The sequence below is a fragment of the Rhinatrema bivittatum genome, chromosome 8 (genome assembly GCF_901001135.1).
Source record: "Rhinatrema bivittatum chromosome 8, aRhiBiv1.1, whole genome shotgun sequence".
In the NCBI taxonomy this organism is placed as follows: Eukaryota; Metazoa; Chordata; class Amphibia; order Gymnophiona; family Rhinatrematidae; genus Rhinatrema; species Rhinatrema bivittatum.
Window position 1 is genome coordinate 139,726,401 of NC_042622.1, and position 21,579 is coordinate 139,747,979.

Here is a 21,579-nt window from a genome sequence, read left to right on the forward strand (position 1 = left end):
CAGCTCCTTAAAAAACTCGCTCCCGACTTTAGCCAGATAAGTGGCTGAATATGGGGAGACAGATAACTTCTGAATTATCCATCTAGAATGGTTTTTGAATATTGACCTGAAGGTTAACAAGAAGCTCCATGTCATAAAGGGGAAGATTCAGCCGGTCCTGGTTCTGGGTTAATGCCATTGTATCTGTGGACTTGTAATCCCACTTCCATTTACTTATTTATTTACTGACATTTTATATTCCGCCTTTTACCAAGATTGGCCTCAAGGCGGATAACAACAATTAAAAAAACCAGACAAAATGCAATTGAGACAATTTATAGTTTGGGAATGCAAAGAGAAAATGCAGGATCTATAACTTCAAATGCTTAATCGGAAGAACAAGGGGAATTAGAACAGTGGGAATGGGGTCTCCACAGGGAAGGCCTTCCTAAAAGCCAGGCCTTAGGTTCCTTTCCTGAAAAGGAAGGTAACAAGGTGCAAGTGCTTTGACAGAATGAGTAAAGCCAGGAGCAGCTCAGTCTGTCCCTTTTGGCATGCAGCTTCCTGGTGAGCCTATAGAGAGGAACCAAACAGTAACAATATATGGCAGTAAAATGCTATAAAGCCTTCCAGTGTCCTCGTGAGCTCACAGAGGGACTTTCGGCAGAATGATTACATTGCTTGTGATAATGCTAGGCTATGAAAAATAACTTGGGGGCGGCAAGAGGGGAATGGTAATACCCAGCAACGTGAGCAGTTTCTTCACATCAGGCACTGAGAGTTGGAGATAGGGAGGATCTTGCGGTTTTACTGGACCCAAGAAACCTTATGCTGCGCCTTCAGCTGCCTTTGTTATATACTTTTACTGCCTCTGAAAAGAAGGATCTGCCTCCTTCTGAGAAATAAGATTTTATAGTCACACACACAGACACACACACACACACACACACATACACACACACACACATGGGTCAATGGGGCTAAGGCCCATGTACTATACAGAGTAATATTAGAAGGGGAACCAACTCATTGCAGGAAGTGATATTATTACCACAGAGTTTAGCAAGGATTTGCACAAGATAAAGAGAGTACTAACAGCCACATTGGTCAAAAAGAAAACTGTATTCTTTACCTTTTATTGGAAGAACATAAGAATAAACCAAAAATGAAATACATGAGCTCTGAAGACCACATAGGTTCTTTTCTTTAAAGGTCACAGGAAAAAAGATGGTCTGTTGAACGTTGCGTGTAGATGTTATTTAGTAAACCACGTGGTACCGAGTTGCTAAAACTGACCAGTTAGAACAATAAATCCCATCTTAACATTTTGTCCGTTACTGCAGGCTGCCAATACACCAACAGCGTTCACAGTCTTCAGGTTAATCAAATAATCTTCAATAAAATGGCACACAGATGGGCCTCAGAGGTACAGTAATACAGAGAGAGACTTCCAGTGGGATTTTCCACAAAGAGTATTGTCATGGCAACCCTCAACGTTATTGGTATAAATCAGGGTAAGTGACAGATTAGTGTCGGGTCCTTTTCCCCAGGTGCAGCAGGCAGGCTTTGTGCGACTGTACTATTAGGTATATTACTCATCTGTTCTCTCTTATGACAAATTAATCTACGTAATAATTAAGTGGGTCCTGTTTTGCAGGGACTATTTGTAAAACTCCCTTCCCAAGTCTTTCTTCCTCTTGCTTTCCTATGGAGGAATATTTTCAGGTCTGGTAAAACAGATTTTGAAAATCTCTGAAAGATAAATTGTTATCCCACCTTAGTTTGTTGCCAGCTCTTTAATGTGATGTTCATTTATTTTGGATCATTGACTTTTTTTTTTTTTCCTTTAAATCGATTTAAGGAAACTTTGTAGGCTCCAATTTACTGCATCACAGCAACAGACATAGTGGTAGAAGTGGGTCCTGAATGCTTCCTTCAGCCTCAACAAGTAAAGAGTTACAGCTGCATTAATATTTCTTCCGTCTATTTCATGCAATTCCATGGCCGACTTGGGGGAAAAAATGGTGCCTCCCATAAATGTTCCATGCATGTAATCTGTGGGAGGTAATTTTATAAACAGCAAACATGCACACAAGTTACACTAATTTTCAAAGCAGACTGTTGCAGTTTTGGAGTTGTAGAGTTCAACCCCTTTAGAGAGGCAGTTGGAATCAAATCATCTGGATTTTAGGGGGAAAAAAAAACAAAAAAAAGCAAAAGCCTGGTTATTTCCATGTGGATAAAGGAATGTTTGGAGACAGAGGGTGAGGGGGGAGCTGGTATTTTTGTGGAGGCAAATGTTGGCAAGAAAAAGATGGCTGGTGAAATGCACTAATTACTCTTTTGGTGGAGTCAAATGGGGTAGAGAGAGCCACTTTCTGCAGGGTGAAGGCAGATGGGGAAGTTAAAGAGTGGGAGGGAGGAGGGCGTTTTTAAATTGCTTTTCTTTTACATTTTATATGTAGGTAGATATTTTTGTACTGTGCCATGAGCACACTATGTATCCGATATGGAAGTAATATAAGAAATAAATGAAATGGAAACATCTCTCACCAAATTCACCTGCACACAATTATGCCTGCCATTAAGCGCACGTGATTTTGAAAACCCCAAAGTATGCATCTTAAGTCCATCCCTTCCCCAATCCCATCCCTGGCAACACCTCAGCTCAGTCTGGGTAAACCTCCATGCAAACAGATAGTTTACCTGCACATGGGGGCAGGCAATTTTGTAAAAGGCCATTTCTGCAGGTAAAGCACTGTTTTACCAATGGAAATGCCTTTGAAAATTGCCTTGGAAATGTCTATGAAAATTGCCCTCCATGTGGCTGTCAGCACCTGCTACTTTTCAGCAGTTGGTGGAGTCTTTAATATGTGGCAAAAAAAAAATTAACTTTTCTAACTAAGAAATATGAGAACGATTTGGGTGTAATCAGGTCTATATAAACATCTTTCTGTGTTTTTACTGACATTTTCCTCCTGACATTCAGGTTTAACTAATACAAATGAACTGCACAGAGAAACCAGAAACCCTGATTTGAAAGTTCAGAAGGGGACCGATGACATATAATTCAGTTGGCACCATGACAGGCGATATTATTAATTCATACACAGTGGAACCCATTTATAGTCCACTTATTTTAAATGAAAAGATTCCTTCCCAAAAGCTACAGCAGAAATATTCACAATAACATATGTGCTTCACACTGCATGGAATAAAAACTATACCCAGGCATTCTGGCTTATGGTACTTTGCTGCATTGCAATTGTCAATTAGTTGTCTTTTCGCATTTATAATTAGACCTGTAAGGGAGATGAAAAGATATGACTAAAAGTACTGTTTTCACTCCAGAAGCCTCTGATACTTTGCAATTAAGATAACATGGTCTCTTTCATTTACAATAGAGTTTCAGCTTCATGGGAAAGAACTGAGAAGAATTTACTTTAGCAGTGAATTCATTATAATAGAGTTCCACAGTCAATATTCATTACTATTGATTTCTATTGTGAGAGTGGATTTTAAAGAAATGCATGTTTGTTACAGTATAGGCTAATAATCATCTTCTATTCTACTGCTCATTTACAAAGGAGAAGCCAGACAATGCTGCAAGAAAAAAAGCACAATAAGGAAATTCCTGAATACAAATTAGCACAGAAGAATTTCAAAACCTGATAAATTCACATTTGGAGCAGTGTCTCCTGAAATATATGCAAACCTGGTTGATATGTTTCTTCTGCCATTGGCAGTCTGGTATAGTACATACAATAGCCATAAAAACAAAAGCAAAGATGCTGGGAAGAGGCTCCATATTGGAAATTAATATATTTTAATAATATTTGCAGGAGAGCTAGCCCTTTTGAAAGTAGAGAAATCTTTATAAACTACCAGCCAGCCCACAAAATCAGGACGTAAGAGCACTGGGTACATGAACTGTAGATAGATGTAGGAGAAATACATTAATCATGTTTGAGTGCACATATTTCAGAAGACTTCACAAACTCTCATTAGGCCTCTACCCAGTCTGAGCACAAGTTAAAAAAAAAATGTTGCATGTACTATATATTACATCAACATGGATAAATCTTTGGAAAAGTACATTATTAGTTCAGTATACCTTATGTCTTACTATTGGACCAATAATACATTCTTTAATAACCAAAAACATGGACCTTCACATAAAACTAAAGCATAGCAATATTCAACTCACCTTATCCATTATAACCCTACCTCTACAAATGCTCAATTATATTTCATACAATAACTACTGTATATAGATAAATAACCATGTTTATATATATTTATAGATAAATGGGCCTTCCAAGAGTACTTCTGATATTATTTTCAACAATTCCTATGATGCTACATTTATGCTACTAGGTTCACTAAACTGGATCTGGCCCCATAAAGAGTGAATGTCTGATGATTCTCCAGTTTTTAACAGTGCAAGTAAACTAAGTGGAAAGGTTATAGTTATGCAGCGGTGTGTCTCAAAATGTGACGTCTTGATTTCAGCTTACTGTAGTTTGTAGCATTTTGTACATCTCAGCAGGAACTTCTGTTAAGAGTCGGCTTGCTGCAAACTAAGTTCCAGGAAAACAGCTATAAAAGTGCAATAGTATCTCCTTCCAACCCCATGAAATGTCACTAGAGGACATCCTCATCCAACCAAACCATAAAAAATTAAAAATAGCAGTGTGGAAGCATCATGCGAAGAGGATGCACGTTTCAAAGGGCTCCCCCATGGTCGCATGCTCAGAATGAAAACGTTGATGGGCTGTAATGCAACTGACTTAGATAATGTCCCTAAATATTTTCCTGAAAATGTTATTTTCTAGCTGTTGAGTCTTCAGTTGACAATATTGGAGCAATTCTTTTTACAATCATTTGTCTACCCAAATGTCTCTGAAGAGAAGAAAGTGCATAATTTCAGGAACTGGTATTATGTTATCCAGAAAGAACCCAACAAAAATTTGGAAGCATGCTCAAACCAGATGAGCTTTACGATCCTTATCTGACAGATTCTATATTCTTAGACATGGATATTTTTTTACTTCCATAAATAAAATTACCCAGTAGTCTGGTATGATTGATTATATTTTATAGTTACTTATCTATGCTTTCTTTGCTTCACAGATCTCAAAACTGAAGGACACATGCACCAAATGAATATACCATGATGATTCTAAGAGATGAGTTCTAATCAGCAAACACTCATTTTCGTTTCACCATGCACAAAAATGTCCATATATGAATTTTTTTTCTTTGCATTGCAAACTGTGTCATTTCATGGGTCTTCCATTTTCTACAAGTCTAATGTGCAAGATTTTGGGTACTAGTTGCATTAGCTGTCCCTGAACAGTGCTGGTGACAGCACCATTAACATCTTCCCAGCCTTGAAACAGAACATGCAAGAAAATCTCCAGCTACCTTCTAAGAAGGTTACAATATGTGGAACAAGTCAATAGAATCTAGTTTTCCTTAAGGCCAGTACAGACTAAGGCAGGGCTAGTCTGGTGAACATCAGGTTCTAAATGGTTAGGCGATCAAGAGCTTCATTCAAACAACAAATGAACAGCATACATTGCCAGGGAAAGTCATACTAGTCAAAGCACTGGAGCTACTTAAAAGAAACCTGGATGATGCCCTAGTCAAAGTGATATGGAGGCAGGGTCTAATAAGTGAAAAGACTAACGTTCTCCTTCTATCCTACTATTCTTATTGTGCTAGAATTTACTGTAACATAATTTAGACATCAAATCCAGAATAGGATGATACTATCTTGGTTTTCCTCCTGCAGGTTCTCCCACCTTAGCTTCACTAAAAACGAGGGGCATATTCCCTCTGATTAGTCTAGGTTTCTAGAAATTATATAATATTAGGAGGGGGAAGATGGGAAAGAAAGACACATGCTTTAAACCCATATTGAAAGAAATTGGGCTGGATAAACCTTTTGGAAGGGCATAGTTAATTGGGTTTTTTTACCCATAAAAGTCAGGATGCCTCTTCTAAACAGGAACATCTGGCATCTCATGTGAAGCTCATTTTTAAGTATACAACTAGTAGAATAGTAGAAGGCTAGTGACTCATTAGATATTACAAATATTCTAGCTCATGAAGCCATGTTGGATTATAAATCCCCATGGTGCTCAAAAATGAGAGCTACACAAAAACCCACAAGTCTTAAGGAGGCCTTGGCAAAATAAAAGCCTCAACCTTTCCTAAGTGATTAAGCTATTATCAATAGTGAAAACCCATGGCCTACACATTAAAAATCAGAAACTACCACTGGAAAGACTTAGCATGCCGATATTCATATCTCCAAAAAGCATTTCATAAGTGCCACTCAAATCACCTAAGGAGATCAAGTTTACTGTCATAGATCAACTATTCCGTGCTCTAGTCTACACTAGAAGGGCTCATCCTTCTCAAAAACAAGGCATTAAATTATTGGGAACGTGGCATTCTCCAGACTATAGAATTCTAGTAAATAGTACAGCATACATTTTACTGAAATCTACTAAGGTTTCGCACAGTCCTGTGCAGTGGTAATAGCCTGTTGTGCCCAGCAAAACATACAGCTTTGCTTGCAGCAAATGCAAATTACCAGAGCAGCCTTATTAAGGAGGAAGCCAGGGGATAGAACTATACATTTTGTAAGAGTACGTACATTTAGTGCACCACAGCTACTCTGTGAAAAAATGTTAAAAATCCAGAATTGCTTAGTGTCAACATGGGCATTCCCCAGTTAACGTGAAAATCAATGCTGCTGGTGATTACATACCACTATATATATTATATACTACTGTCAGACTGTTTCCAATCAGATCAGTTCTGTCTCCACTACTAGCTACTGATAAACCTGTTCATTCTATTTTTATATATTTTTCTTTGTACTAACTAAATATGGTATTTCTATGTATAAAAATTGCACTTATATCCTATAAACCCTCTCAGAAAACTGGTTACCCCACCATAATATATATTTTAAACGTATTCACATTAGATTTATTATTAAGTTCCTCCATGCAAACTTGCAGGATCACGGTAACTATGGCCTGTAGTTTGTCTCAGTTTTATCCTTTGCACAGCAAAAAGAAAGTATGAAAGTCACCTGGATCCAGTAGAAAAGTCACCTTGGTGGTAAAGGACAGTCATTAGCATTGTATGTTAGTGCAAGGATTTTTTTTTTTTCAGTTTCTTTGAAAACCTGAGCTGTTAAATGCCTTACAAGGACTTCAGATTGAACTCAGGTCTTGTCATTGACCTGACATAGCTCAGTCTATGAGGAACATTTTCATCTTCATGCCCCAAAACCACCTCCAACACCAAGCCTCTGCTCCAAGGCTTCGGAGGGTCAAATAATTTCCCCTCCCCCAATCTCAAGTCTCTGTTTCCACAGAAACATCTGAAGGTGTGCATCCCTGATGGCTTTATAGCCCCCCCACAACCTTTCTCTCTTTCTTTGCCTCATCCTCCATCCTTCATTTTCTAGAAAAATGAACAGTCTTCCCAACAAGATCTGCTTCCTAAGACAGTGTGAAGTAAGCTTCCTCCCCCTCTGCTCGCGAGGGTCCTTATCATGGTTCACAAGATGTCATCGTAGTCCAGTAGCTTGGAGTGCTGCCGAGTCTTCCAGAGACGATAAAGGCGAAAGTCAAAATACGTCTCTATCATCTGCTTCCCTGAGTTGAAAGAAAGAGCAAAGTCAGATACTGGAAAGTTATGGTACTTCTTATCCTGCCCATGCTAAGAGATACCTGGGTAAAATAAGGCCTTTAAGTTACTTGCACGCCACGTCATCTGCGACTTCCAGTATATCCCTGCTTAGATTATAATGCAAAATCCTTCACCCTACACTCAGTTATTGCTATATGCAAATATAACTTATAACCATCATTGTTAATTCCCACTCAGACATACTAATAAAAATGAGGTCCCTTTAAACCTTCCAAAAACACGGATAGTATTGCATTTAAAAAAATGTTTCTAAAAAAAGTTGAATTAGTCCATATAAGGGACCGATGATTATATAAAAGGCTGAGTCTAAAAGTTTAATTACTATACGATGAAGCCTAGTATGAAGGTCAATTACATAACAGGCGTCTTGATGATTTTGTGATTGAACAAGAGGAACTATTGATACTTATTGTTATGCACTGTATATGCACCATAGTCCTAACATTTAAATAGAAGGGTCTACATGATACAGAGGTTGACTGGTTAAGTAAGCACCATCAACTCAGGGAAGATAACTTTCAAAACTACTTGCATGCGCCCATATGTGCGGGTATATGGACACATGGTAATTTACTACTATATTTTATAATCTGCATGCAAATGGCATGCGCAGATTATAAAATACAAGTACATATGCACCTAACTTATGGGTGGAAATTTAGGGACTCAAGATATGCTATTGCACAATAATGCAAGCACACTGCCCTGCAGACATTTTTTCTTTTTTTTTCTTTTAATCTTTAAATTTCAGCCTAGACATCATAGGAAATGTAGGAGAGTTTGCTGCAGAAACTGCTCTAACAGTGCAGAACTTGAGCATTAGACTCAGCACTATCTAGGATGAAGTCATCTTGATCCTGGCAGAAGGCCCCGTGGCATCTACCTCTTATTCTTCTGTCTGTTGGACTACACTTGGGAATGGTTGAAACCAAACCAATTTGTTAACTACAGTACCAGTAAAAGTCAGGCAGAGAGACCCACAAGGAAAACCGCTGATTGGTTTAAGAGAAAAGCTCTAGTCAGATGTGACTGCATGAAATTACCTTGAGCAGAAAGTTCCAGGGGAGATTCAAACACGATCCGGTATGGACTCATTAGATTCTTCAGATTCTGAAACAGCTGGACCAGAAGAGAGATGGAAACAGGCTTAGGTTACCTTGGAGGGATTATGCATCTCCTCTACTTAGAGTGCACTGTGTATTAACCTTCTTCACTCCCTCCCCCCCATCCCTATTAGTACTTCTGATTATGGCCAGAAGGGAAGCTGCATACCACTTCAGTGCAATTACAGTCAATGTGTTTCAGTCAATCCAGTCTATTAAGTAAGGGGGGTGAAGGCTGACAAGGCCTGTATGGTCACACAGGAGAAATTCATTCCATTGGCTAAGCACAGACTTACAAGGATATTTTGAGGGCAATTTTCAGATTGATAACTTTTGGGATAGTCCATAGGAACTTTTTCCCCTCAAAATTTGCTCTAACTTTCAAAGAGAAAGTATCCCTTTTGAATCTTGCCACCGCTAAAATGTCCACACAAACATTTGTACCCGCTTTTTGTGTGGGTACAGTTTGTATGGAAGAGAATGTGCAGAGTCTTGAAAATACAAACATGCATGTGCTATTTTCTGATCCCACCTGAAACATGCCTCCAGTAATGCCGCCCTTAAATGTAGCTAAAAATCTGGGCATTGCAGAATACCATATGGACTTTCAGTCAGATCGAGGGAGGCATGTTTAAGGCAGTTAGTTTATTTTACTTGATAAAACTGCTTTTCTTCCATTTAAGAATCAAAGCAATGACAGCCAAACTGAACACGTAAATTGTTATTTGCCTGCATACATGGTTTTGAAAATTGTACTCCTTGTGACATAGTTATTCTGCCAGAATTAATTTTAATATGACACATCACATAATGTTGTTCCATCGACCCATGTCATCTCACCCTTGGGTTATTTTAGGATTTTTATGGATAACAGGGTACCGTGCTTATGTTGGGCAATGCACATTGTCAGCCTTTACTTCCTGCTAGATACAACCCTGGAGCAGGCATGGACAGTTAGATCACTGGATGGGTCCGATGCCTTGAGTGTTTCAGGAAGCCAGGTCTAGCAGGACGTGACAGGGCAGAAGAGAGAGAGTCTATATTTCTATGGCACTGCCATCCCTTCCCAAGTTACATACCTTCTCCCCATTGGGGTTTCCTAGAACATAACAGCCCATGATGTGAATGATATTTGCTTCTGGGTTGACTTTGCTCATTAGTCTGCTCAGCCTTTTCCAAAAACTGAGGGGAAGAAAAAGGGGACAAGAAGGGGGTTAAACAGGTAGAACCTAACCAATTCGAAAGAGCCTCAAGTCTATGACTTTCCATAGCTATCCACTGAATCTCTTGCACAAGCATTTTTTCCATCCTCAATAATTATGTCCCAACAGCCTAAGCTACATATGTCACATCCCTGCTTCTCTGTGCCCCCAAAGTTTCAGACTCTCTTATGAAACCATTTCCAAATTATTAAGGGGACAGAAATGCACAGATATCAATACGATCTCATAAGCCTCTCTTCGGATAGAACAGAGGCTAAAGAGCAAAAGATTATGAACTGGATCATCAAAAAAGTGTGAGAAGACATTACCGGGTTTATAAAGGATCTCCTCCCAGTTATTGCCTATGAAGAACAACTTCTATAAATCAAATCCAGGCCCCTCAGAAAATATCAAGGGATCGATACCAAATAAGTACAATAAAAGAACTAGCAAACATAGTGGATTAAACACCTTAAGAAGAATGTAGAAATAAAATACATTATAAAAAATTGGAATCTGTCCTATCTGTAAATCCTGGCACAAACATGGTACACTGATGCCCTTGAAATTTTCAAGTAATATTCTAGCCACCATTCTAATCATAGACTAACAGTTAATGAAGACCAGAGCCAATACTTGCAGAATTTTATTAAGCTGGAGAATGTTATGAGAACATCAGGGCTGATATTAAAGAAACAAAACTGCGCTCCTGAATTTAGGCCTCTAAATTAGAAAACCTAAGTTAGGATCCTATTTTCAGCCCAATTTAGGTTCCTATGTTTTCAGCTGAAAATTCACATAAATTTATTACTCTAAAAGTCTAGATTTAGGATTTGTAAATTAGGTTCCTAGTTCTGAAAAATCTATGCTAAGCTCCTAAATTTGTCTCCCTGCCCTAATGCCACCCCTGTAGCCCCCCACGTTTTACAATCCTAAATCTAGAGCCCCTAATGAAACTAGGAACCTAAATCTAGGGACTCAGCCATAATAAATTTACAAACGGGCTAATTTAGAGGCCTAACTCCAAAGGTTAGGGACCTAAACTCTTTGAAAATTAGCCCCAGCAAATCTTTTCATGTAGGCTAATCAGATCTGGAGTGTCTCATACATTTATAAAGATTGTTTTCTACATAAATTAAGTAGAAAGAATAAGGATAGCTCTACAAACACACAATAATCTTTATGGTCCTGGATTTTTAACTCTCATTCCCATGCATACAGAGATTTGTAGCCTAGAAAAGACTTTGAAATGGCAAGTGAAAAATGCCCTCCAGTCGGGATGTGCAGAGGCAAAAGTTTTATTCATTTTTTATATTCTTTTAATGCAGATTATAGTTTGCTTAATGTTTATTTCAGTTGGGTTTAGTTGCTGAACCAAAATAAACATTGGGCCCGATATTCAAAGCATGTTACAATCAAAGCGATATTCAAAGTGCATTCAGGCCATTGTTTTAAGCAATTAATATATTTTAATAAATGGAATGAAATGAAATAAAATGACATTTAGCCAGATAAGCGGGACTTTTGCGGCTAAGTAGCGGCCACTAAATATGTACCCACTTTCAGTGGCTGCTGATTTCGATGGGGCAGTGCTGCTTTTCTTTTGTTGAGGACCTGCCGGCACTTTTTGGTAGCGGCACCTCTGGCCATGGCCATATTGGCCACAGGCATGCTACAGCTCTGCCAAGAATTGCCTGATAAGACTAGACAATCAATAAAAAGGTAAAACATGAAGAATCGGGAACTCACTGGATCATGTCTTCCTCCTTCTCAACTTTGGCAAAAGTGGCAACTTTATTCTTTAAGAGATATAAGTGACCAGGACCTCCCTGGAAAAAAAATGGTAAAAAGAAAAAAAATGATCAAAGGCGGCAAAATTCAAATGTAACTGGTTCAGCAGTGCATAAATTTGCTGTACTAAAACTCAAACCTTGCTTTACCTCCTAATGTGACTGCCTGGACCCAGCTGCATTCAGCAAATCTAATTTCTAATCATCACACAAACTGCAGTTCCAGACATTCCCATAGAAAGTAGCTCTCATGTACAAGTAAGAACCTTGAGTTACCTGCATACATCTGATCTATGGCTTCCAGCTCATGTCAATCCAATTAATAACTAGGGCATTTTTTTAAGGGCTTAGCTCCTGCAGAGTATAAAATGATGCACATGGCTCAGGATGTGTCCTTATCGGGAGCTGACATCCTCGAGTTCTGATGTCAACTGATAGAATGATAATTTCAGTTACATAAAACACCACCCTGGAGTTGGTATTCCATTTTCACGCTGCAATAACTAAATATGTAAAATAAAGAGTTGCACAAACAAAGCATAGCCTTAAAATCACAAAGTAGCCGCATTTATCATAACCTTGGCTCTGGGTACCTGTTAGCTCCTGCTACCCTAACATGGGCAAACACGAGGAGGCCAATATTCAAAAGGGCTTGTCCAGCTAAGTTCAAGGCTTAGCCGGGTAAAACCTTGGTAATCAAGCTTCTTCTAAGATAAACAGTTATGTTTTAGCCGTGTAAGTCATTACACAGCTAAAACTTAGCCGGATAAAAAAGGGGCAAGATATGGGCATTCCAAGGTTTGGTTTACATTTACCCGGCTAGCTTTAAATATCAGCGCTAGCCAGATAAAGTTCTCTGGTTAACTTTGGTCGGCAAAAAAGTAGTCAAAGTTAGCCAGAAAACGGCTTCCCTGCCCCCCCCCCCCCCAAAAAAAACAAACATAAAAAAAAAAACAACTCCTCAAGTGGCTATGCAGCCGCAGCCTGCCCGCTGCTGTCCAATCTCCAGGACAAAAGAGTAAGTAGCCCACGAGCAGCCCTAATCCCTCCTGATGCTCTCAATAAAAGAAATAAGCAGCCCAATCCCTCCCGATGTCCCCAATAAAAGAGTAAGCAGCCCTGATCCCTCCCACTCCCTCACGATGCCTCCAATAAAAGAGTAAGCAGCCCTGATCCCTCCCACTCCCTCCCGATGCCCCCAATAAAAGAGTAAGCAGCCCTGATCCCTTCCACTCCCTCCTGATGCCTCCAATAAAAGAGTAAGCAGCCCTGATCCCTCCCAATCCCTCCCAATGCCCCCAATAAAAGAGTAAGCAGCCCTGATCCTTCCCACTCCCTCCCGATGCCCCCAATAAAAGAGTAAGCAGCCCTGATCCCTCCCACTCCCTCACGATGCCTCCAATAAAAGAGTAAGCAGCCCTGATCCCTCCCACTCCCTCACGATGCCTCCAATAAAAGAGTAAGCAGCCCTGATCCCTCCCACTCCCTCCCGATGCCCCCCAATAAAAGAGTAAGCAGCCCTGATCCCTCCCACTCCCTCCCGATGCCCCCAATAAAAGAGTAAGCAGCCCTAATCCCTCCCACTCCCTCCCAATGCCTCCAATAAAAGAGTAAGCAGCCCTCATCCCTCCCACTCCCTCCCGATGCCCCCAATAAAAGAGTAAGCAGCCCTCATCCCTCCCACTCCCTCCCGATGCCCCCAATAAAAGAGTAAGCAGCCCTAATCCCTCCCACTCCCTCCCGATGCCCCCAATAAAAGAGTAAGCAGCCCTAATCCCTCCCACTCCCTCCCGATGCCTCCAATAAAAGAGTAAGCAGCCCTGATCCCTCCCACTCCCTCCCGATGCCCCCAATAAAAGAGTAAGCAGCCCTGATCCCTCCCACTCCCTCCCGATGCCTCCAATAAAAGAGTAAGCAGCCCTGATCCCTCCCACTCCCTCCCGATGCCTCCAATAAAAGAGTAAGCAGCCCTGATCCCTCCCACTCCCTCCCGATGCCTCCAATAAAAGAGTAAGCAGCCCTGATCCCTCCCACTCCCTCCTGATGCCTCCAATAAAAGAGTAAGCAGCCCTGATCCCTTCCACTCCCTCCTCCCTTCCACTCCCTCCTGATGCCTCCAATAAAAGAGTAAGCAGCCCTGATCCCTCCCACTCCCTCCTGATGCCTCCAATAAAAGAGTAAGCAGCCCTGATCCCTCCCACTCCCTCCTGATGCCCTTATCCCTCCCACTCTCTCCCAATGCCCCCAATAAAAGAGTAGGCAGCCCTGATCCCTCCCACTCCCTCCCGATGCCCCCAATAAAAGAGTAAGCAGCCCTGATCCCTCCCACTCCCTCCCGATGCCCCCAATAAAAGAGTAAGCAGCCCTGATCCCTCCCACTCCCTCCCGATGCCCCCAATAAAAGAGTAGGCAGCCCTGATCCCTCCCACTCCCTCCCGATGCCCCCAATAAAAGAGTAAGCAGCCCTGATCCCTCCCACTCCCTCCCGATGCCTCCAATAAAAGAGTAAGCAGCCCTGATCCCTCCCACTCCCTCCCAATGCCTCCAATAAAAGAGTAGGCAGCCCTGATCCCTCCCACTCCCTCCCGATGCCCCCAATAAAAGAGTAAGCAGCCCTGATCCCTCCCACTCCCTCCCAATGCCCCCAATAAAAGAGTAAGCAGCCCTGATCCCTCCCACTCCCTCCCGATGCCCCCAATAAAAGAGTAAGCAGCCCTGATCCCTCCCACTCCCTCCCGATGTCCCCAATAAAAGAGTAAGCAGCCCTGATCCCTCCCACTCCCTCCCGATGCCTCCAATAAAAGAGTAAGCAGCCCTGATCCCTCCCACTCCCTGCCGATGCCTCCAATAAAAGAGTAGGCAGCCCTGATCCCTCCCACTCCCTCCCGATGCCCCCAATAAAAGAGTAAGCAGCCCTGATCCCTCCCACTCCCTCCCGATGCCCCCAATAAAAGAGTAAGCAGCCCTGATCCCTCCCACTCCCTCCCGATGTCCCCAATAAAAGAGTAAGCAGCCCTGATCCCTCCCACTCCCTCCCGATGTCCCCAATAAAAGAGTAAGCAGCCCTGATCCCTCCCACTCCCTCCCGATGTCCCCAATAAAAGAGTAAGCAGCCCTGATCACTCCCACTCCCTCCCGATGCCCCCAATAAAAGAGTAAGAAGCCCTGATCCCCCCCACTCCCTCCCGATGCCCCCAATAAAAGAGTAAGCAGCCCTGATCCCTCCCACTTCCTCCTGATGCCTCCAATAAAAGAATAAGCAGCCCTGATCCCTCCCACTCCCTCCCGATGCCCCCAATAAAAGAATAAGCATCCCCAGTCCCTCCTGCTCCCCTCAATAAAAGAATAAGCAGCCCTGATCCTTCCTGCCAATGCCTCTTACATCTCACCCTTCTTCTCACACTCCCCAACCCCTAAATGCATAGAGTTAAGCCAGCAGGAAAAGCAGAGTCTCTGACCTACTCCCTCTGGTTTCAGTATTAAATGCCGGTTCAGCAGAGACCTGTATCCACACTTAATACACATTTATTCACTTCACTGGCTTTCTGATTGGTAACTGGAGAATTTAGCAAAATAATCCAAACTCTGGTAAAATGGTTAAAATTTGCGCACCTGACAGAAGATCAGCATCTTCCAGATTTTGCAGCCTTTGCGATAAATGTTTACCTTCTTCTCAATTTCCTCTGTGGAAAAATTGGCATAGGCGTGAGTACTTGCCCCAGTGAAATGAGGGACTCAGAGGGGCATTATCTAGTCAGCTGGAATTGTACCATCTAGTCACCCTTAGAGTGACTGTGCCAGTGCATAAACAAAGCAGGGTTAGAAATGGTTGATTCTTGGTCCCTTACAGAGAGAAATTTGCCTTTCATTAGCTCATTATGAGCTCATTAACATCGCAAAACCCACAAAAATCTTTTTTAAGTAGCAATACTCGCATCCTTTCCTCCCCCACTACAGCATGGGTTCTGTTGGGGATCACTAAACATGGGTTGAATATGAGATAAGTCACTGGTGTGGGGCTGCTAAGGCAGCGAGACAACAGAAACTGATAGAAAAATGAAGAATTTAAGTAATTTAGAGAAAATATTAAGAGAGACAGAGTACACTTCTATGCTTAAGCTCAGACAAAAAATGGCTGAAGAGGCTGATATGTGTGCCTGAGTTTGAGACCAACATGGAGATGGCAACTGACCCAGAATCCTCTGCTATCTTAGCCTTTCTGGCTATGTGAACTTTAAATGTCCTACTGAGCCTGACCTGGAGGAATTCCAAGGACACTTGGACAGCAGTTGAAGCTGGCGACAATTTGTGATGCCTAATTATAGGGTCACAAAAGCAGAAGGCAACTGTTGGAACCTCAGGCTAGAATGTTATTACAGGGGCAACATTAACAGGGGCATCTGTAAATACAGTCTAAGATGTAATGATTGCCCTGAACAGCAATATTTTAACAGAACAAAGGATTATCTAAAGAGTAATGGTAAATGGGCCCCACCTTGGAGTAATGGTCAGGGTAGTTTAGGGATTATTTATTTATTTATTTATTTATTTATTTATTTATTTATTTATTGTTTTTGTTATACCGAGTTTCATGATAGGCATCACATCAACCCGGTTTACAAATAACAAGGAGTGTAAAGCATAACGTAACGTAAAAAACAATATTTTCAATAAGAACCTTGAACTTTAAATACAGTGAATCAGAAAAAGGGAGAGGGAAAGTTACAAAAAACAAGGAAAATAAACTTGGGATGGAAGGGGAGAAATTGAACAGCACAATATTTACATTTCAGCCTATTGATACATTAGAATAGCAAGTGAAAAAAAAATCTATCATGTTGTTGACACGACAACCTATGTAAATGATTCTCTAGGTGGTCACACACTTTCAGAATTTCTGACCTAGTATTGTATTGTTTTTTACATATAAAAGAAGGATCAGATCATGTATACAACGAGATGCTGGCGGTCAGTTTGTCAGAGAAATGGCATCCAGCATCTCCCAAGAATACTTATATTGCTCAATAAAAAATTATACTTTCTACAAAATCTAAGTGTTCTTGTATCCCTGGGTAAGCGTCATAAAGCGTGGTTTGGCGCTTAACAAGGCTCACAAGGCAACGCCCACACAGAATTCCCGCACATGCTAGGTAGAGCTCAAACCTCTACTATTTTTGAGACATGAGTCCATTTGGTGCTTCATAGTGGCGTGTGCATAGTGCAAGAACATGATATGCTCCTAGTAGAGATCTTGCAATGCTGGGGCCTTCAGAGTGGCAGAGGTCTTGTCCTCTATAGTGACATCTCATTGGTTCCTCTACAGAAGTGCATGATTATCACGTGTGCAGAATGCATACAGCATGAGATATGCATTTACTTGTGCATTCCAGCTGGTGTACCCTTCCCATGATCAGCTGAAAGAAGCAAATCAACCCAAGGCACGCATATGCCACCAAACAGTAAATTTGTGTTATGATTCTTCTGTGCCACAGTGCAGAGGCTGCCACCAAACGAGAGCAAAGCGGACGTCTACTTACAATTATTAATCAAGTTACAAAGAGCAAAGAGCTTATACCACATACCTAAGATATCTTCAAAGGTTGCATGTTCATGGTCCTGAAATAAGAAATATGTTTTTAGAATTAATTTAATAGGCTGAATTACAGCAGCAGCAAAAGACGCAGACAGCTCTGAAACAGCTCCTGTGAAAAAACCCAGGGATGGTAAAACCATGAACCAGGTCAGAGGAGCAAACTTACAGGCTGATGCAGAAAGGTGCTTTCACCCAAGCACATAAGGTTACCTGCTCTTGAACGCACATTTTATAAGCATAAACCTGACTGCCGATGCAGTAAGAAGTTTTACACTCTCAAAATGAGCGTTCAAAAATGTGTGGTCAGCTCAGCACAAATTCCATGCAAATGAGGGCATTAAGCATTCCCTCCCACTGCAGAGAGGTATGCTGGCTGAGCACACATTTTCTTAACACTAGAAACTTTACTCCTGGTCAGGGTTCTATCACTGCTCCCCCATCTTTAAAGACTGAAAATACTGATATTCAGCTCTCCTCTAGTATTTACAGGTTACGAGTTATTACTGATTCTGACTTGTCCTTCAAGAAGCATATCAGATTGGTCATCCGGGCAGAATTCTTTAAACTACATATTTATGTGGTTTGACATCCTTACTGTTGGAAGTCAATTTTCATTTAGTCATTCAATCTGTAATAACGACATTTTTAGATTTTGCAATGTGATTTACTTGCCAGCTTAATATGTGCACTTCAATTGCTTCAAAATGCTGCAGCTTGGTTGATCTCTCAATCCTGTTTGAGAGATCACATCTCTCCAGCTGGATCTGCCACTGGGGCTCCCCCTCCACTCCCACTCGTGAGGATAAGTGGCAGAGACTCCAGAGCAGTGGCGTAGCCAGAATTGATTTTTTGGGTGGGCACAAGGTTAACATGGGTGGGCTGTAGGCATGCAGGTCTACTAGTTGTTTTTTTACTGATAAATAATGCCAAATTATGCAGCATAGCATTCACATCTACGCCTAAGTATGAGGTTTACTTAATGATACAAACATAATTCACGGTGATTTGTGGTACTTTAGCCTTCTTATTATTACGATTTTATACACGGCTCCTACCTGTCCATAAATTTTGAGAGAGCGGTTGTGTTGCTTATATTTAAATTGCTAACATCTCAAAATATAGATATATATTTTTACCTTTGTTGTCTGATCTTTGTATTTTTCTAATCAGTTGGTCCTGGTCTCTTTTTCCCATTTTTTCCCTTATAGCTCATTTCCTAATTCCTTTTCAGTGTCTTTCTTCTATTACTGTCTTCTTCCCTTCCACACACACACACACACATACACGCTTTCTCTCACAGACTCCCTCTCACACACTCAAGCTGTCACTCTCATATGCTCTCCCCCCCCTCACCCCCCCACATTCAAGTTCTCACTTTCTCACCCCTCCCCAGGCTTATATTCTTATGCACACACAGACGCACATCCAGGCACCCATTCTCACCCACACACATAAACCCAGACTCCCATTCTCACCCACAAACCCATGCTCCCAGTCTCACCCACACATATTCAAGCTCCCATTCTCATCCATACATATACACATTTAAGGTACTATTCTCACCCACACATACACACATTCAAGCACCCATTCTTATCCACATATTCAAGCTTCCAGTCTCACCCACCCACACAAACCCAGGCTCTCATTCTCGCCCATATATACACACATTCTCGCTCCCATTCACCCACATATTCAAGCTTCCATTCTCACCCACATACACACCCAGGCTCCAGTTTTCACCCACACACACTCCCATTCTCATCCACACATACACATTCAAGCACGTGCACAGCTTCCGCTTTCTCCCCCAGAGCAGGAAGATCAGCTGCCTCTCCTGCTGCCACCGGCCTCCTGCTATCTTCGGGCATCGGGCCGTACTGCCCGCCGAACTTCCTGTTGGGAGGGGGGGAGCGGAAGCGCAGCGCACAACGTCCGCTTCCTCCCTCCCCCCCCAAGCAGGAAGATCGGAGGACCATACGGCCCGACGCCCGAAGAAGATAGCAGGAGGCCGGTGGCAGCAGGAGAGGCAGCTGATCTTCCTGCTCTGGGGGAGAAAGCGGAAGCTGTGCGCAGCGCTTCCGCTCCCCCAAACAGGAAGTTCGGCGGGCCGTTTGACCCGAAGATAGCAGGAGAACGGGTGGCAGCAGGAGAGGCAGCTGATCTTCCTGCATTGGGGGGTGAAAGCGGAAGCTGCACGCGGCGCTTCCGCTCCCCCCCCCCGAACAGGAAGACCGGTTGGCCATACGCCGCAGCAGCGCTTCCCCATGTGTGCCGTGATGGCGCGCGAGGCGTGGGTTCTCTTGTTCGCTGTCGCGGGGATGGGATCCCGCGACAGCCTTGCAGTTCCGGTGCTAGTTGGGTGGGCCTGGGTCTAAGTTGGGTAGGCACCTGCCCACCCAGGCCCACCCGTGGCTACGCCACTGCTCCAGAGTGTCTGTTTTGTTTTTTTTTTTAGTCTAACCGTGGCCAGATAGCCGGCTAGAAGCACAACAAAAGATATGCTCCTATGTTAGGTGTACAATAAAAGATATGCTCCTAAATTAGAAGATCAAGAAGAGATATGCTCCTATACACTCTCTCCCGTTCAGCCCCCTCTCCCCCCATGTTAAAACGTGTGGTTAGCCCACGTTAAAGGCAGACTTTTAACTCCCGATGCATTAGCACAGAATTAGCTTACTGCATTGGGAGTCTAAACATTTTTTAACCTGTGCATTTAAACTGTGCAATGAAATTCAGCACACAGGCTCTTAATGCACACATTATTGCATCAGCCTGTTAGGTTATGGAGTGAAGAACTTTTAAAAATTAACTAGGGGTAGAAGCTGATGTGGCAGGAACGACTAGTCAAGAAAAGTATAAATTCCTCTTTATGAATTTGCTGCAAGCAATCTAAGCCTAGGAAGGAAGGAAAAAGATAAAAAGGACAAAAAAACCCCCAAAATGGCATGCCATTGTATAGTTATTATAGAAGAAAATTTTATCATACCAGGACTATTAAGGAACTTGCCATAATAAAATAGCATAGCAATTTGGTAATATCTTCTTAAGAGATACTTCACTTTGAAATTCTAGCATTTGACATACATAAGTGTTTTTGGCAAAAGTGCTGATTAGTTTATAAGCTGGTAGCTCCATACAGTTTGTGAGGTGGAACAGTGGCTTTGTTGAGAATGCCTTTTCACTTATGTGAGATATGGTCATTTTGGAAGAGACTAGTTGCTAGGAATTCAACACAGAAGAAGAAAATTGAAATGTCACATTTTTTGTACACTATTTAATTAGGTTTGAATCCTTTCATCTATTGGCGCTTGTATGGTTTTTTTTAAGCCTGAAAGAAGTAGGAAAGATTTCAAGCCCTGCCTAAAAAAAAAATCACTCTTCTGAGGCTGCTTTTAAATACTAAGCCAGGGCTTCCCAAACCTGTCCTGGGGACCCCACAGCCAGTCGGGTTTTCAGGCTATCCACAATGAATATGCATGAGATATGGCCCCAGGACAGGGTTGGAAAGCCCTTTACTAAGCACTTGTCTACAATAAATACACTTCCCACAGACTCTAGCTTGTCATATATGTTTGTCTTGACTAGACTGTAAGCTCTGTGGAGCACTTTAAAAATGATAAGTAGTAGTAATAAGTCTTATCAAACAGTCATCCACTTCTTGCTCTGCTCAACCAGAAATCTCACAGCAAAGCATAAAAATCACAAACAAGAACCTGAGAGAAACCAAAAAAAAAAAAAAAAGCAGATAACTTCTTTTCCCAAATCCTTTCTGAGATTTTTCTCTATTTTGAGGTTGCGATATTTCAGAGAATCCTTAACCCGCCCCGCCCCCCCCCCCCCTCCCCACACACAAAAAACTAGGCTGGAAGGGACCTCTGAACATCACTGAGTCCATCCCCAGCCTCCTGAGAAGATCTAGTATGCCTGAGCCAGTGCCGCTGCCAGAGAGATGTTAATCTAACTTTGATCAGGCTGGGGGAGGATAATAATATGCACACATGGGATTTTCCAAAGGATGTGTGCAGCTTTACCACACTGCACAAAAAGCAGGTACAAAGAATGTGGGATTTTACACTCAATTTTTAAAGAGAAATTACCCAGTATTCTCTCTTACAATTAGGTACACGGTAAATCTCTCAGTACAGAAATCTTATTGCTTTCTTTAGTGGACT

The 21,579-nt window shown here is 41.9% G+C and overlaps 1 protein-coding gene across 7 annotated transcripts in view; it reads right to left on the reverse strand.

Moving 5' to 3' along the window:
- Window positions 1–1,086: 1,086 nt before the first annotated feature.
- Window positions 1,087–21,579, reverse strand: part of NSMF (NMDA receptor synaptonuclear signaling and neuronal migration factor) — a 137,163-nt gene continuing 116,670 nt past the window's right edge. For all 7 annotated transcript variants that reach the window (XM_029612180.1, XM_029612185.1, XM_029612183.1 and 4 more), the window contains 6 exons: window positions 17,394–17,427; window positions 15,424–15,494; window positions 11,771–11,850; window positions 9,899–10,001; window positions 8,760–8,835; window positions 1,087–7,661 (listed from right to left, as the gene is read on the reverse strand). In XM_029612180.1, the coding sequence (XP_029468040.1) occupies window positions 7,564–7,661; window positions 8,760–8,835; window positions 9,899–10,001; window positions 11,771–11,850; window positions 15,424–15,494; window positions 17,394–17,427 (462 nt within the window). In that variant the 3' untranslated portion in view covers window positions 1,087–7,563. The remainder of the gene's footprint in view (window positions 7,662–8,759; window positions 8,836–9,898; window positions 10,002–11,770; window positions 11,851–15,423; window positions 15,495–17,393; window positions 17,428–21,579) is intronic.